General features: G+C 32.1%; 1 protein-coding gene across 1 annotated transcript; it reads left to right on the forward strand.

The window, feature by feature from the left end:
* Window positions 1-596: 596 nt before the first annotated feature.
* LOC146539650 (organic cation transporter protein-like) lies at window positions 597-15,694 on the forward strand. The gene is made up of 6 exons (XM_085184904.1): window positions 597-940; window positions 9,427-9,634; window positions 10,543-10,798; window positions 11,165-11,818; window positions 13,183-13,364; window positions 13,633-15,694. The coding sequence occupies exons 1-6, from the start codon at window positions 786-788 to the stop codon at window positions 13,801-13,803; spliced, it is 1,626 nt and encodes a 541-aa protein (XP_085041030.1). The 5' UTR covers window positions 597-785; the 3' UTR covers window positions 13,804-15,694.
* The last annotated feature ends 2,433 nt before the right edge of the window (window positions 15,695-18,127 follow it).

Genomic DNA, 18,127 nt, shown 5'->3' on the forward strand with positions numbered 1-18,127 from the left:
TACCTGCCTCGTTCAGGATATTTAATGAAAGATTGTATACTAGCAAAGTGCCTACAATTACCTTCATCACTTCCATTTTATCGTAAGGGCAATTTTGTTTAACTTCACGCTGTATTGCGCACATAGAAGGGTAAGCAGAGGGAACCTGGGAACCTAATGTTAAGAAACTCCATTTCCATTAAGAGACTTCCGTTTTCCACTTTCCAACGAACTCATTGCATATTGAGTGGGGGAACTCAACGTCGGGCTTTTGCGTTTTTTGTTACCACAGAGAGAATATGAAAATATAAAATGTTTATTTCCTGCGAGAGGAAATCGAATCTGCAACTGTTATTTAATAATTAAATTCTACTCTGAAATATAACCCGCCGTAAAGCAGGATAATATAATAATAATTGATAAAGAATATCAATAAAGTACAAAAAAAAATCCATTATTAAAAATCACCACTCACAATAGCTCGTAAAACACCATCTGTCTCGCTCACACCTACAGCCAGATACGATACAAACGCAGTCCATCTCGCTCTAGAAATTTTAGCGGGACTATCTCGTCTATATTTATAATGCCACCGCATACGTGTTTGGACTTCGACTGAGAGTACATCCATTGAAAAAAAAACAATAATAATTCACGCAAATATTGCGTGAAAACGTGAAAAAAAGTGTTTGTTAAAGCGCATGCGCTAAACACGTCATTCTGGAACACGTCAGGGTTACACGTGCATTTTTTCGTTTGTCAAAAATGTTGTTTTAATTTTGTATTGTGTATTTTATAAAGTGATAATGGCACAGGATATCGGTCTGGACGCCATTTTGGCACAATTGGGCCCTTTTGGAAAATATAATATTGTGAATTATGCATTTCTCCTTTTTCCTATATATTTGGCGGGAATGTATGGCTCTGTTTACGTGTTCGAAGCCCCCGATATAAATTACAGGTAAGATTTTTCTATAATATTAAAATAATTTAATACATTAAATTTAAAAAACATATGTAAAGTTTTTAGTGCATAAAGAAATCGTAAACAACTTTTACAATTAGCTTTTATTGTAACAACTTATGGTATTTAATAATAATATAGTAAAACTCTTATAAATTTTCTATATTTTGTAGAAAAAATAAGTAAATGTTTTATTTTTAAGGTTATAATTTTACATTGTCATAGTAGAGTTGCAATACGCATGCGCGAACTTTTGTTTACGAGAGCTTTCACGACTGTGAAAGTGTATAGTAGCAGTAGTTCTTTGTATGAATAAGGGCTTTTAATGAAATATTGAATTTTAACTTTAAATTTAATTAGATACATTATTATTAAATTTAAAATTAAATATTTCTTATTTACTTTTCTTACTTTACTTTCTTGTAAAATACTATACAAATATTTTTTCGTAAAAAGCTTTAGCTTAAAATAATTTCAATTTTGGCTTACATTTAGCCTGATTAGAATATAATAACTATATTTCTAAAATGTTACAATATGTTTTAATGATATTTGTTTTTATAAGTATAATACCTATAATTAAAACATTGTTAATATATTTAAGCAGTATTTTTTTTATATAGCAAGTCCTTTGGAAGAAAATGATACACAGCTTTATTCATTTTTTTCTTAGGTACATAATAATAATAATTCTTTAATTCTACTACTTTCTAGAGGCGATAAAATGAAAACATTAACTATTTCACATCCTCGACTGGGAATCGAACTCGCAACCTGTCACATTTACACACTGACTGGCGTCTAAGTTATATCTTAAAAACTTACATATTTATATTGAAATATTCATCGTTCCAACCGGACACTACAAAAAGTTGTAACTTATCTTTTGCTCTCGAAAGTATATCTATTATAAGAATTGCAACTTAAATAGAGAGCTTTGTCACTTATAGAAAACTAGCGCCTTCGCCCGCGTGGTCATATGGAAATAAATAAGACTTTTCTATGACAAAAAGATTAACTTGATATAATATAGCCTACATATCCTTTGGACCACTAGTTCTTGAGATATTCGCGTCCAACCAAACAAATTCTTCAACTTTATAATATCTATTAGTAAGATGCACCTGCAACAATATAAAAATATTGTCAACGTGACTTTAAATAGATAATGAAGTCAATATATTATCAGGAAACAATAAAAATAATCGTACGTTTGTATTCATAAGTTATAATAAATCGTATAAGTTGATTTTAACGATGCATAGTTAGAAAAATACATATATTTAAATAATTGTTGGACGTCATTGCGCCTTACTGAAGAAAAGATGGTAGCGGATTCAATTACCACTTTCTGCCGAATTTTGGAGGCATTACGTGTTAAATAACGGATCTCAAGTTCGCACTTTGTCTCTTTATCAAAATTATGAAATGAAATATTTTATTTCTTTGTGTGGGAATCGAACCTATAACTCACGGCCCCAATTGCTACTGATTTTATGTTTCCATCATAATTAATTCTCTCTGTAAACCCTACTTAAGAATATAGGTTAATCCCTACACGAGGACAGATGTTGACAAAGAATATGACAAACATAGCTCAATTAAATCCAAGGACAACGACTCAAGCGCATATCGTTACATTCATGTAATGCCTCTATAAATAATTATTTACTAGCAATGTCTTCCTAAGCTTATAAAAATGCGGACCAAATGACTATTTTTAATTAATGTTGTTATAGGCTTTTATAATTAAAATTATTGTGTTGTTATTTTTAGGGTTCCGTACCTCAAAAGGTGAATACGGAACCCTTATTGGATCACTTTGTTGCCCGTCTGTCTTTCTGTCATTTATCTCGTGGTCGTTATATATGGATTTTGATACCTCCGTGCACTAATAAAGCAATAAATACATAATTTTTATATTTTATTTATTTTTCATTTTTTCATTTTGGCCGGTACGCGGAGAGCGGTGTTTCTTAAATTTTAATACTAAATTATCTCTACCTACTCTGTTATATGTAATAAATAAATATTTCAATGGCCCCTAAGTAAAGCATCAAAAGCGAAAAATTGCAATATCCTTTATAGCTGTTTTCAACTACTAACAAGGGTAACTTTCTATTACATACACATTTAAAAAACTCATAAATAACATTTTTTTTGAAATTTTGATAAAATCATTAAAACTACTCTTCTTAGTAAAAGAGCAATAAAAACATTTGTGATATTTGACTTTCGATATTTTAACTAGGGGACATCGATTTATTTGCGTTCAGTTCTACAATTCAAAATGCAATGCAGAAAATGACGAATAAGTCTTAACTGGGTTCCCTCTGCCTCTTTGTTACATACAGTGTGAAGGTATGATTCATGACGTAGTTAAGTAGATTAACTGACAATACTCCAATATGACACAATTGAGCTGGTCTGGAGACGATCCGAAAGTGGGTAATGGAATCCTTTAATGTTATTTAGTAAAACCATAGTTTGTGAACTAAGAGCAATATTAAAGGCGGGTTGTTACTGCTGTCGTATTCTCTGTTCTTTCTTAATTATATTATTTAAACAACAGTATAAAAAGAGATAGAGAGAGTAAAATGTTAAAAAATATGGATAGTCAGTCAGCTAAAGAAACCTACTAATTCCATACAAAAAATAACCAAACAACAAAAAAAATATATTCTTCCATTTTACAAGTAAATATGGATTGCATTTCAAGATGCACACACGTGCTGCACTCCCTAAGCCTGATCCATTATGCATATACCCAGAATTATATGACAGTGTAACGGTGGATGACAACTGATGCTCAGTTGGATGCAAATGTATGTAAATAACTGCATCGAAGAGACACAAATGTGCCGCGTGTTTGATATTACTAGCCTTAGTGCTGACGTGCTTCTTGATATTTGTAGATTTAGTTTAGGTTTGTGATGATAGTCGGTTCATATTCAACTGAGGAATTATTTTAATAAAAAAATAAAGATGTTGGATTAAATCAGGTCAAAATTAGATACAAGTGGAGAAAGGAATGTGTGAAATATTCCCTTTTTTTATTTATGTTTTATCTCTCTGTTAAAATGGGCAGCAGAGTGTCTTAACAATAAGTTCCCAGTGCCTATCCTGTTGTATGCGGAAAATCTAAGTTTTATCTGTGTTACCCAAAATACGCAAAATGATTAAATTTTGTGAAAAAAATATCAGCTTCACGCTGTATCACGCAGACAGCAGGTTAGGCATAAGGACCGTAGTGTTAAGACTCTCCTTTCCCCACTTTCTGCTGAATTCTGGAAGCATTGCGTGTTGAGTGTTATATTTCACTTCCTCGAGTGGGGATCGAACCCACAACCAGTCGGTTTTACAGTCACAATGTGCCGCTGCGCTACGTCTGAAGCAAAAGAAAAATTATTCTTAAAGCAACTTTTCATTTAAAATAAGCTAGGAACTTCTACTTATGATTTACTTATGGGAGAGGTGAATAGATAAAGAGGGCAAAGCACCTCGTGGTTAATCTCATAAATAAAACCTGTGCTATACACTGCTCTAAGGTGCAACTGCAAGAATAACGTTATAGTGCATTAAAGATATTAGCTTTACGTATTCATTGTTGTCAAATTCAGATTATTTAAATTATTGAATCTTTTTAAATATTTATTTGCGATGGTACTGCGTTTGACTATGAACCCTCGTATTTATGACGTAAATACGAGGGTTGTAGGTTCGCTTCATACTCAGGGAAAATTATTCTTTCCGTTTCCTTGCTCTGGCTAAAAAAGCGCTGCATTGTGTTCTGCCAACTATTATTCAAGAAGCATTGTCCCGAAAAATGGGCGTAACGAATTTTCCTAACACTGTCATCTCTCTGCCTAGTCTGGAATATGCAGGATTCAGGGTGAAGCTAAAAAATATCGTAGAAATCTCAATAATCCTTCCTTTAACCCATTGACCGTGACCGTTGTGCCAATAAGAAACACTAAGTTCGACTGTTTTTGTTTTAAAAGTCATTTTTCATACGCAAATCTAAATAAGAGAAAAAATAAACAAAAATAATAAATAGACTCAGTATTTCATCCTGTAATAATATATTCTAAGTAAATTTTCAGTTATATCCTTGTACGTGTTTCATACTTGTGTAAGACCAGACCCGCGTCTTGCTTGTGATGGTACACATTATGTTACAAAGGAGGTTTTGGTTTGTTGACTACCGTTGTTTACGTGACATACCTATGTATATAACTAGCGGCCCGCTCGCGGTTTCACCCGCGTGAACTATGTTATTATTAATTTCTGTCTCCATGACTACGTCCTAGTGACGTCTATGCAAAATTTGAGACTCCTAGCATTTGTAGTAACGAAGTTTCATACAAACTTTTGACCCCAAAAACAACCCCTTAGAAGTCGAATATTGCAAATTCCCGTCTTAGCGAGCACCTACGTCCTATAAGTAACTCCTATGCAAAATTTGAGATTTCTAGCACATGTAGTTTCTGAGATTTCGTGATGAGTGAGTGACCTTTCGATTTTATATATATAGATACATAGCACAGTTAGTATAAAACTGATTTAAAATTATTATGACTATTTACTTTATTTTTTTTGTTTTCCATTCAATTTTATTTGTACTTCAGTTCTCTACTTTCCACCGAATTCTAGAGGCATTGCCTGTTAAATAGCGAAACTCAAATTAAATATTTAATTTCCTTGAGTGGGAAACGAACCCATTACCTGTCGCGTTAACAGTCACACGCCTATGCACCTACGCCACGACTGGCCTTCTATTCATAATAAATACGTATTATTTAATAAGGTATATTGGATAAAAACATAGCATTAGCCACTTCTAAAATCCCCTTTGTTCTTAGCCCGAACGTTATCGCTCGCAAACACTTAAGACACGTTGAGATACTCTAAATAAATATTAGGGGGAGAAACGGAGGCTTTGAGACTAAAGTGAGCCAGTGCAGAACCTACTCTATGTATCTAAACTGTTTAGGTGTATATACTCGTCATTCTACTGCATACATTATTTCTATATACATTATAAGTGTTGACACTTTTAGTGCCAACACTTATAATACTATAAAAATGTTTTACTACTAAAACATTATGTAAAAATGTGTTTCTCTCGTGTTTTTTTTTAGATTTACGCTGTTCTGCATATAGCCGGGTAGGCAAAGAGAATTTTGTAGTAAGACACTCTGTTCCCCACTTTCCGGCGAATTGTGAGGCATTGTGTATTGAGTGGTCGGACTCAACCTATTTGCCCACGTACCAGAGCGAAGAAATGAACTCGTTATGCCCACTTGTAGCCATCGAACCTACAACTGCCCCGTTTACAATCACACGCTTATACCCCAGGATCACGACTGCCTAGTTTATTACGTTTTACTTAAAAATAGTCTGGTCGTAGATTTTTAAGTCGCAACCACTATCTAATATTAGGAAGGGGAGGAATAGGCATCAATTCAATACCACAAAGACGTTATTACAATATTTCGTCATAATCATAACACCCAAGTCTTCACAAAGCCGGGGTGAGCTTGAACTTGTCTACATGTCTAGGCGGTCTCACTGTAACTGTAATCCGCGCTCTAATGATCCACCTTCGTCAATTTGATGAATCGCCTCCAAGGAACGGGTCTCTGAGGTACCCAAAATTTTCAGATGTTGCTTAGATACTTCTATTTCTATTTGGGCTTTCTATTTTTTATTCAGTATTGAATTTATATCATTTATTTGTGTTTTTCCAAGCATTATTTTTCTAAGAAACATGTAAGGAATTTAATAAAAGTATATAGCTTCATATAGCAGGGTAGGAAGTGGGAAAATACTGTTAAGAAACTCCTACTATCCATGACAATTATTAAGAAAAAATATATGGACTTTCATTTTACTAATAAAATATGCATAATATAACTCGATTCCGTTAATTATTATAATTCAAACCGAGTCACGATTTCGTTATAAAAAAAATGAAATGAATTGGCGACGTGATTTGTGTTGAAATGCGAGTGAAATTTTACATGACACAGATTGTTAATTATTAATTTTATAGGGCTGTTTTTTTTTGTCTCATTCAACAAATCTTGTCTAGTCTAAATTTACCTCAATATATTTAGGTATTTTTTACAAGGAGGCTTCGACATTACTGGCAACGACAACCCTTTTTGGCTAGCTTCATTACTAGAGCTAGGAAATGAAAATATTTAATATCCTCGACTGAGAATTGAATCCACAACCTGTCGCGTTTACAATCCCTAGCTTGTACATTTGTAAATCAATTATAATACTTGTAAAACGAATTTATTATCCATAGAAGTTAAAACAATAACTCGAGCTACCGCGGTTACATAGAATAGATTACGCCATCACTTACAACTGCTTTAATGTCTACTATCAATCATTTAGACTGCTATTAATTGTATTAGGTATGATTTCTATTTACCCAGATATATAGAAACATCTTGAAGTTCAGCCAAGAGATGAAAGGAATAATCTAAGTTATGGTTATCAAATGTAGGGCAATGGATAAGAACAATATGGAGTTTTTGGACTAATATTACAGTATCTATATAATATATATTTATATTTATAAAATGTCTGTCTGTACCTAACGACGTAATTTATGCTATTCTTAAAGCTATTGCTAAGTTGTTTATATTTGGAGTAGAGTATTTGTCCATTTGATTATCTGAACTTATTCTAGTAACTGTGTACCAATTTTAATGGAACTTTCAAGAACGGTTTAGGGTTTATAAATGAACTAATAGCTAAGTTGTCAATCCGTTACATCCCAACTACAATATCTACAATATGCATTTTATAATCAATAGACAGAATAGAAATAGAATTATTAGTCCATTCATATAAAGCATGTTAAAATATCAATTCACTATCATATTCTTTCTAAAATCAATCACAAAAGTAAAAATTCAAAAGCTACAATTAACTATACGATTTTATAACGAATAATGTCAATTCAAATACTAGTTCACAAAGAAATGAAATCCGCTGATATTCCATTACAGCGCAGCTTAAAAAGGAGGATTCTTAATCACTAGCCCCTGGACTGTGCAATTAGTCTGAATCCTTTGTTCACTATAATTGCTACTCTCATCTGGCCGATCCGGAACTTTCAACCCTCGGCTTGGAGCACACCTGAAATTAATTTGTGGTACCAACAGTGATTATACTCGAATAGCAACTCATGTTATGTTAATTGGTTTTTAGATATAGTTTGTGAATTGTACGTACAAAATTCTATCAGCAAAATGTGTAGATTTATTATATTATTTTTGGTCTCATTTGCGGCGTTAAGTTTCGCCATAAAATCGCTGCAGTAATCTTTGTCTATTAGTTTTGAAACAGCTGAAAAGTAAAGTATATATATTGATCCAAGAAATAATATAAAAATATTGCAAAAATACCATTTAAATATATAATTTCAGTTGCTGGACGTTTTGAAGTATTTAAGCAATTTGTACATAGTTTTAATATATACTGGTATAGTATTTGTAATTTGTATGTATATTCATACCAATGTCTTATAATATAATAAATAAAAACCATAACAATTTAAACAATTTTCACCAAAAACCTAAAAGAACTCGAAAACCTAAAAGACCATCCGGTAATCCTAACCGAGAGTTCGTCTATCGAATTACGATCGGTCGTGCGATAGGTGACGATCAATTTGCACGCCTGTACCGTTCGTGCTGGACCTGGATTTATGCCACAGTCGATACTACGCCAGCACTATTTGGAAAATTTACGTTTAACAAACTAAATTTTACCTCAAATATTTTATAGAAATTGGATAACTTTATTCGCGTCAGGTTTCCAGTGAGTTGATATTGTTGTAGATTTTAACCGCGAGTGCTATTTCTGTTTGCTGCGTAAAAAGTTATATATTTTTATTATTATAATTTACATTTATATATTAAATTTAAGATAAGCTTTGTCTAGTAATAAATTTCAATTCTTATTTTTATTAATTCTTGAAACATAAGCTGAAGAGTCGATTTGCTCGCACTTACATCAGGATCTAATGGTTCTAATATAAAAAATATTTTTTGTGTTGGATAGGCTATTATAGACTTAAGGGAGCGCAGTACACGTGACAGTTGTAAACTATTAAAATGTTTAATATTTCATTTCCCCGTTTTGGTATCAAAAAACGACCAAATACCTGACCGAGAATTCGGCAGAAAGTGGGGAACGGAAGTGGGAACGCAGTACCTTAACACTAGGTTCCCAGTTTCCCTTTGCCATCCCTAGTATTTGCGAAATACAGCGTGACGCTAAAAAAAAATAAACTAAGTTATTGGATATTACATGACTTCTTTCGTTTCGATTTAACCTACTGTATCTGCATGTCATACACGACTCTTACTCTTTTTCAAATTATTTCTATACAATCACACGAACGAAGCAGAAGTAAAAACTAGTTAGATCATATAATTAAGTCTTTACTTTAATTTCAGATGCAACGTTTCACAATGCGAAAACTTAAATCACACATCATGGCTGGAACATGCAATACCAAAAGAAAAGAACAGTCTGTCAAGATGTAAAATGTATGAAATAAGAGCAAATAGCAGCGATATGTGCATTATAAACGATTTCGATACAAATGTGGTCACCAAATGTACTCAATATGTTTATAGTGAGGAGGATTCAGCTGTGAAAGATGTAAGTAAAGAAAAAATATACAATGGCAAAAGTGGTTGAAACTTAAACCCAACTCGTGAAATGGCAGTACAGCATCTGCGCGACGATTAAAGGTTCCGTTCCTTTCAGGGGAATATATTATTTTCATTTCCTCGCTATGGTAACAGGACAACAACTATAGCGTCCTCTACAGGTATTTCTCAATTGTATCACAAAAAAATCAACAAACTATAGTATGTTTAACTAGTAATTCACATAAAACAATATTTTTTTATATCCAAAGATTAGATATGAAATTCAATTGTAATCTTCTGTCAACAAGATCTAATTTAAACACAAAGTAAATCTGTAAATAGCATCGTATGATATATCATACGTCTACGGGCCGGCTGCGCAACGCGTGTCGGGGGCGTGGATCGTGGTGATAACGTATCTGGTTTGGTCTTATCTAAAAATAAAAATTAACCCAATTTTACTAGACAACCGTTGGAAAAATCGTAAGATGTATCGGCTATGTTAGAAATATTCTGTTGAGTCATGAGTGTTACTCAATTGTTATCTGTAATGTTTTTTTTCCCGGGGCGGCGTTTAGTTTCGCCAGTACTCTGGTATGTGAGAAGTTTCACTTGTACCCATAAACGTCGCATACTATCAATCTCGTTCGAATTAAACGACGATAAAGTCGGAGTTTGGTAATAAATTATGGTATATTTGTAACATACGTAAATAAAATAATCAGTACTTGTATATCAATTTATGTATATAGTTTAAAATTTTGACTAAATGTGATGATAGCAAGCAAGTTGTTGAGACTTACTGTGTTTTATACTATTTAAAAAAAATACATAATTTAAACAAATACATTTAATTCGTATTATTTAAATAAGACTAACAACAACTAAAAATGCTAAATAATTTATTTGTTTCAGTTTAACCTGGCATGTCAAAATTGGAAAAGAACCCTCATAGGGTCAATTCACAACGCCGGTCTATTCGTATCTCTCCCTCTTACAGGATTCATATCTGACAAATATGGCAGAAAGCTCGCCTTGTCCATAGCTTCCTTAATGAATGGCATATTTGGTTTCCTCAGGTCTTTCTCCGTCAATTATCCAATGATGCTAGTTTTTGAATTTTTAGAAGCAGCTTTAGGTGCTGGCGCCTATAGTACTGCCTTTGTTATAGGTAAGTTAATATTCATTTGATAAATTCTGATTAATTAGTATCACTTTTTTTTGCTTGACGCTGTATCCTATTATATCCCGTATAAGCAATCAAAGAAATCCTAGTGTTAACACACTCCCTTCCTCATTCCTCGCCGAACTCAACTCTACTCAACGCCTTGTCTCTTTACCAGAGCGATGTAATGAAAATATCGAATAATTTATTAAGTTGAGTAAAAATCGAACCGACTACTGTTTCATTTACAGTCACTTTGCCAGTATGCTACGTAATTTAAACATTAATATTATATTCTATTTTTCAATTCGACAATCATTTGACCAGTATTTTATAAAACAAAAAAATCTCTAAATCCATAATTTATTTCAGCAATGGAACTTGTAGGCCCAAAAGGCAGAGTCTTCGGAAACACTCTCATAAATATTTTCTACGTAATGGGATTAATGTCTCTAGCCGGTTTTTCGTGGTGGCTACAAAGTTGGAGAAGCGTATTGAGACTTATATATACACCAGCTGTGTTAGTTATAAGTTATTATTGGATTCTCAACGAGAGTCTTCGATGGCTACTTAGTAAAGGTCGTATCCATGAAGCTACGGAAATCTTAAAGAAAGCTGCTAAAATGAATAAAGTGGATTTGTCTGAAGATGTTCTGTCTCCTTTGTATGAATTAAAAAAGACTGTACCTGAAAACGAAAAGAACAAAGATAATGTTGAAAGTCCAATTGAAGAAAAACAAGAATCTAATTTTAAGAAAGTGATTAAGTCCAGCATAATGAGGAAGAGATTAGCAATTTGCTCATTTTTATGGATCACGTGTACTTTTGTTTATTACGGACTGTCTATAAACTCAGTGTCGTTGGCTGGAAACAAATATGTCAACTTTATGCTGGTCGGTTTTGTGGAGATACCAGCAAATATCGTGTGCTTGTTAGTGTTGGACAGATTTGGACGGAAACGAGTGTTAATTATCACGTACGTGTTAAGTGCGTGCTTATGTATAAGTCTATCATTCCTTGCGAAAGGTAAGTTAAGTATATTTTTTATATATTTTCTTAATAGGTTATTAACGCTTTCGTGACCTTATGAATCTTAGGAGAGTAGAAAATTAAAAAAAACACTAATAACGTCTTTAGAAATTATTTTATTATAGTGTCTGGCTGTGAACGCGGTGATTGTGAGTTAGAATACTACTCGAAATTATGATTATTTTTCAATTATTTTTTCGCCAAACTATAGACAAAGTGCAACGTCGACTTCAATCACTGAACTAGCAGCGAATTCCACCCTGATATCTAGAAAAAAACATTTCTGTGTGAGAAGTTAAATAAGTATCTTAATTAGGTTTGCATGCTCACTGCTTGCCTAACAACAGGCCGGAGATTAAAATAGAAACAAAAACACCATGTTATTTATATCTATACAATTTCATTAACCAGAACCGTCAAAAGTTATTACATCAAATATAATCACACCGAATCCGTCAAATCACATTCCCAACGATAACAAAATAACGCCCAACAAAGATACAGAATATCTCACCAAATCTCATCCGAGCACGATTTGACGCGAACAAAAGGCGTCTTTGATAATCCTAAAAACAGTTTACGTCAAATTGACGACGCCTCGAAGTTTGGACGGTATTTTGTGGTGCCTTGTTTATTTAGTGATCGATGTTTACTCCGAATTAATGGAATATTCAAGTAAAGCCGATTTTCGTCGTTATCCGTGGAAATGTAACTTTCCCTTGGAATCGTAGGCTATAATGTAATGATTTTGCTGACGGTACCACTTGGAACGGTGTTTAACAAACATTGCATGAATAAATGAATGAGGCGAATGGTTTTGATGTACCGTCAGCGGGTACTTACGTCTGATATTGCAATTTTAATGGTGATAAAATACAAGATTGCTGGCGACTCGCTACTGAGGTTTTACTGTTGTAAGTGGATACGAAATGAGATTTTATACGGTGTTTTATTTGAGGGTTCACTAGAGTTGAGGTCGAATATGATTTGGAAACAGAAGCTGAGCTGAGATTGCACCTTGTCATTGACCTGGTCCGTTTTAAATAAATAAAGAAGTTTTTTTAACAAACAGTTGTAAAGACTTAATTATTTATTATGAAGTCGTTTAAAATCATTATGGGTTTTTAGTATTTCTTTAGTTATGTCCCTGTGAGCATGGCAGTTGACCACAATTTTACTTATTTTTTTTATTTAAGCACAGTGGTCGTTGAATTAAATTATATATTAAATTTTATAAGAAAAATAGTTATATTTATATTTGACGTTTCTAATATACAGATTACATAAGAATATAGAAAATACAACCTATATAAGAGTTACCATTACAGCGAATCTTTTTAATGTCCCTTTTATTCTTGCAGATCAGAAATGGCTTTCCCTCATACTTTACCTCTCAGGTAAATTCTCAATCACAATATCCTACAGTTCTGTTTACATCTATGTATCAGAAGTGTTTCCGACTAACGTGAGGCAGTCGTTGTTGGCAGTCTGTTCGTCGTTGGGAAGAGTCGGGTCTACGCTAGCTCCGTTGACTCCTTTGCTTGTAAGTGTTTTTTAGCTTTATTCTGTGCCCTGCACATAGGAATCTGAACCTGGGAACCGGGAAAGACACTCCGTCCCCATTAAAACAATTCCTTTTCCCCGCTCTCCGATGAATTCTAGGGGTATTTTGTGGTTTCTAGAGGTATTATATGGTTATGCATTGGGTTTGCCTCGACACCAGAGCGAAGAAATGGAAATGAAAAATGATCAATGAAAAAAGTGTGACACTTTTACCAAATAATAGTTAATATGCAATTATTTTCTTACAGGCGTTATACTACGATAACCTACCAGCAATATTCTTCGGTAGTCTCGCGTTAATAGCAAGTGTTTTAGTGTTTTCTTTACCAGAAACAATTAATATGCCGCTTCCGGACACTATAGAGGAGGCGGAGAGCTTATCGCATAGAAAGATGAAAGGAGAATTGACGACTGAATGAAAAATATATATTTTTTATTTGATACCTAATTGTTTTTAATAAATAATTTTATTGTGATGGAATTGAATATCGCTCTAGCATAAATGTATAATGATTTGTATTGTCAAAAAGAAATACGACATATGGTCACACAAACATGCAATGCTTCCATTTTTTTTATTTAAAGTTACACCATAATATACAAAAATCCTTATTTTTTTAAGCATACATTATTGATAAAATAATATTATTAGTAGATTTTTGTTATTTGTTGATTTATTTGTATCGAATAAGCTCTAAAATTAACCAGCAGGCGTTCTAGTGCTTTCTTTACCAGAAACAATTTATACGCCTCTCCCGGACATTATAGAAGAGGCGGAGAGCTTGCCGCATTGAAAGGTGAAAGAAGACTTGATGTTTGAAAAAAACGTTTTTTATTAGTTTTTTAAATGGTTAGTGTTTTTGAAATAGTTTTATTGTAATTGAATTTAATGTCTGTATAGCATAAATGTATAAAAACTTGTATTTTCAAAAAGAAATGCATCGCTTTCTGTGGTTATACAAAATTAAATATGACATAATATGAAACATGCAATGCATGCATGCTTTTTTAATATTTAAAGCTTAATTTATAAAAGATGTGAACATTTTACGTTCTTTATTTATTTAAGCAAATATTTTGACTTATTATACATAGCACTCCACTACTGTGCGGTAGGAAGTTAACTTTAAGTAATAGGTAAGCGATTACAAACAATTTTTACTAAAGGTAGCCGATATCTATATTGTTATTATAAGCATATTATTTTTATAAACATTTTATGCAACCTCATTAACATTTATACGAACCTATATTTTATTCCGTGTTCCGTATCGTTTATACGATACTTAAGCTAAACTTAAATCAAAATTGATAGTAAATAGTTCAATTTACTACGTATCCTATTGTATTTTAATACATTGTAAGTAATTATACCTTTGGTAGAATTATTATGAAAAAGTTACTATTGTATTATAATAAAGTCAAGAAAATATATCAACTAAATATTAATTATATAAATATGTCTTTATTGGTATTTCAATTTCTATATTAGAAAAGACAATTTAATTTAATTTTAATTTAATTTAAATAATAATAATTTTAAAAAGCATTAATATATCTGTTTAGATGAACCACTACAAAAAGCGTATTGTACATAATTATACAATTATTTTTTTTACATATTTTTTTTGTACATAATTTCCACGGTAAAACTTCTCACGTATTTTCTACAACTTAGTACTCATATCACTGAAGTTCTCATTTTTTTTTAATTTTTATGTTAATGGACCAAATATAATTTTATAGTTAACAACGTTACAAAAATCCCCAATATGACATATTTGAAAAATTGCTTTCTGGATATTTACAATAAATTTATGAACCAATTTACAGTACGAAACGTCCTTTTGGAAGGTAATTTTACAGTATTTTTTAATGTCACAAAATTCCATACATTATCTTTTTGATATATATTTTTTTTTTACTGCACAAATAGATTGTTAGCGCTAAAGTGGATTGTCTTTTTTTTTTATTCTAAAGTAAATTAACTGTATATAAACCAATGCATGAGTCAGTATAATCAATTGAAATTTGATAATATATTCTCTAAAATATATTATAATTTTTAAATGGGATTTGCATGACTTTATGAAGGTGTTTTAGGTTTTATTATTACTAAGCTAGCGATATTAGGTTTGCCAAATCAAAGGTGCCATAATTAAATATTTTAGTTTGTGTTGAAAAGGTTTTATATATTTGTTTAACACTTAGGTTATACCACTTTAGCTTTAACTGTCAAAAATTATAATGTATCTAAGCTTACTTCTACGAAATTCGCTTTGGTATAATAAAAAATGTGCTCAAATATAAGTGTTTTGTGTTTTATTTATTATCCTTTACCATAATATTAAGAATTTTTAAAAGTTTTAAAGTTCAATATTAATAGATACTAAAATTGAGCGCCTGTTACAATAATATAGCAATTACCTACATGTATGATAATACGGAATAGCCTTTTTTTTTGCTTTACTTATTATCCTTAGAAGACAGAGGGACCCAAGTGGCTAACACCCCCTTCTCCACTTTCTGCTAAATTTTCAAGACATTGCCCATTGAATGGAGTAACTCAACGCCGCACTGCTTCCCCGACAATGAATCGAACCCGCGTCCTTCGTGCCTACATTTAAATTAATCAAAATGATGTGCCATTGCCATTGTCTGCACTTATGCTTGATTGATAAATCCAACTTAAAGATATATTAATATCAATAATACAGACATTAATATTTCTTTAAATTATCTTCGTATGTGTGGAAAATGAAGAAGAATGTTAATAAATTACTTATTTTTGTTGAAAATGAAAATGTAGCAAGTACTAACTCTAACAAAAGAACAAAAAAACAAAACTAACACCGTTTAGATAACGAAATATGGAAAAAAGTTTTTTTACCTAACTTTCGAGTTCCCCATGTACGAGTATAGTATCAATATGGGGATTTATCGATGCCAAATATTTTTCTCCGTTTGATTGATTGGAGTGCACTCCATATTTGACCAGCTCTCTCTATAGCTACACTGCAATACCACAATTTATTTACTTTTCAAGATTTATGCTTAGAAAAAATCTCTTTTTATCGTATAAATATGAATACAATAATAACAAACGAAGATATGACTGTTAATTGTAATAAAATTCGTAAATTGTTTCTTTTAAAAATACAGATTTTTTCTTTTTAACGTAAAAACTGTCAAACACTTACATTTTGGCACTAAAAATAAATGTTCTATCTACGTTTCTGGAACCAGGAAAAGAATGAGAATCGAATCCACAACTAGTCGCCTTTACAGACGCACGCTTAACCCCCTACGCCACGACTGGCCTCAATCCTTTTTAATTAATCTAAATATTTTTTTCTATTTATTCTTCTTTTATTATTATTTCTTCTTTTATTTTTACTATTAGAATAATTTCTTCATTCTTCAACATTCTTTTTGGGAATCGAATCTAAAACCCAATTGCTTTATCAGAGACCACGCTAACAGTATGTGCTACACACAAAAAAAACCCTATTTATCATATTATTATAATTAAACGTTTTATTACTAAAATAAATGGGTGAGATATATTTTCGTAACTGATAATCCCAAGTTCACTGAACACTCATAAATAACATCTGATATCATATGAATTATTACAACGAAATCTGGTTTTTTATAGCATAGATTTTTTTACTCTCACTCATCTACTGTATTTTGTTGGAAAAGAGAAAAGGAATTAATTTAAAAAACTTAAGCTAGGTAGTGGGAGCCTAGCGGTAAGAAACTCTGCTCCTCACTTTCAGAAGAATTCTGAAGGCATTGTTTGTTAAGTGGAGGAACTCAACGCCGCGTTTTGCTTCAACACCAGAGCGACGAAATGAAATTATTAAATATCTAATTTCCTCAAAAGGAAATCGAACCCACAATTTTGCACTTGCACGCTTGTGCCCATGCGCCAATAGTGGCCTCCAAGAACTATATTTCTTTAAGTCATCCAGCAGTTTATAGCTTGTTTTATTAGCACTGATGGAGACGTTAAAAATGTCAGTTAATCCACTGCCACACCAGTTAAAAAATTTAAAAGTTTGCAAATTTTTAATTATCGTATAATATGCGGTATGTAACTCTTTATCAAGGGAGACATTACTTTGAAATTGCATTGAAAATGCGGAACTTAACCCTGCCCTGATCTTTCAATATCGACCGTCCTTAGATATTTGACCCTTAGGTCCACTACATCATTTAATTACATGTTGTTAAATACGATTGCTAGGTTAAAGGGGTCATGGGTTCAATCCCCACCAAGATATAAATAAGCATAGGTAAAGGGGAAGTAACTGGTAAACCGTTTAAAAAGATACCGATATCTATTGATTTATTAAAGACTTTTCATTGAAAATGGCGTATTTATTTAATTAATTATTTTATTAATTAAAATATGGTAATTTTTCTATAGTAGTGCAGTGGGACAAGAGTTGTAAATGTAGATTTTAAATTACAGGAGATTTTTTTTTTAATTAAAAGAGATGAATTAAATTACAGGAGAAATTATGAAATGAAATATTTAATACTTTCATTTCATCGCTCTAGTAACGAGGCAAAACGTGGCAGTTTCACCTCTCAACACACAATACCTCCCGAATCTGGCGAAAAATAAAGAACTGAAGCATCTTCATGGATACGGGGTATCTTAACTCTAGGATCCCAGGTACTCTCTGCCTACCCTACTAAAACAACACAACCTAATGTAAAGTGTTGCTATCA

The sequence above is a fragment of the Heliconius melpomene genome, chromosome 4 (assembly GCF_056956725.1).
Source record: "Heliconius melpomene rosina isolate 202511_hmr_F chromosome 4, ASM5695672v1, whole genome shotgun sequence".
Taxonomy (NCBI): domain Eukaryota; kingdom Metazoa; phylum Arthropoda; class Insecta; order Lepidoptera; family Nymphalidae; genus Heliconius; species Heliconius melpomene.

What these genes read in the sequence shown, in the direction of transcription:
- LOC146539650 (XM_085184904.1), top strand. Translation starts at nt 786, where the DNA reads ATGGCACAGGATATCGGTCTGGACGCCATTTTGGCACAATTGGGCCCT. An exon ending in TAGTACTGCCTTTGTTATAG is followed by an intron (nt 10,799 to 11,164) that starts GTAAGTTAATAT and finishes AATTTATTTCAG; the next exon opens with CAATGGAACTTGTAGGCCCA. An exon ending in CTCCGTTGACTCCTTTGCTT is followed by an intron (nt 13,365 to 13,632) that starts GTAAGTGTTTTT and finishes ATTTTCTTACAG; the next exon opens with GCGTTATACTACGATAACCT.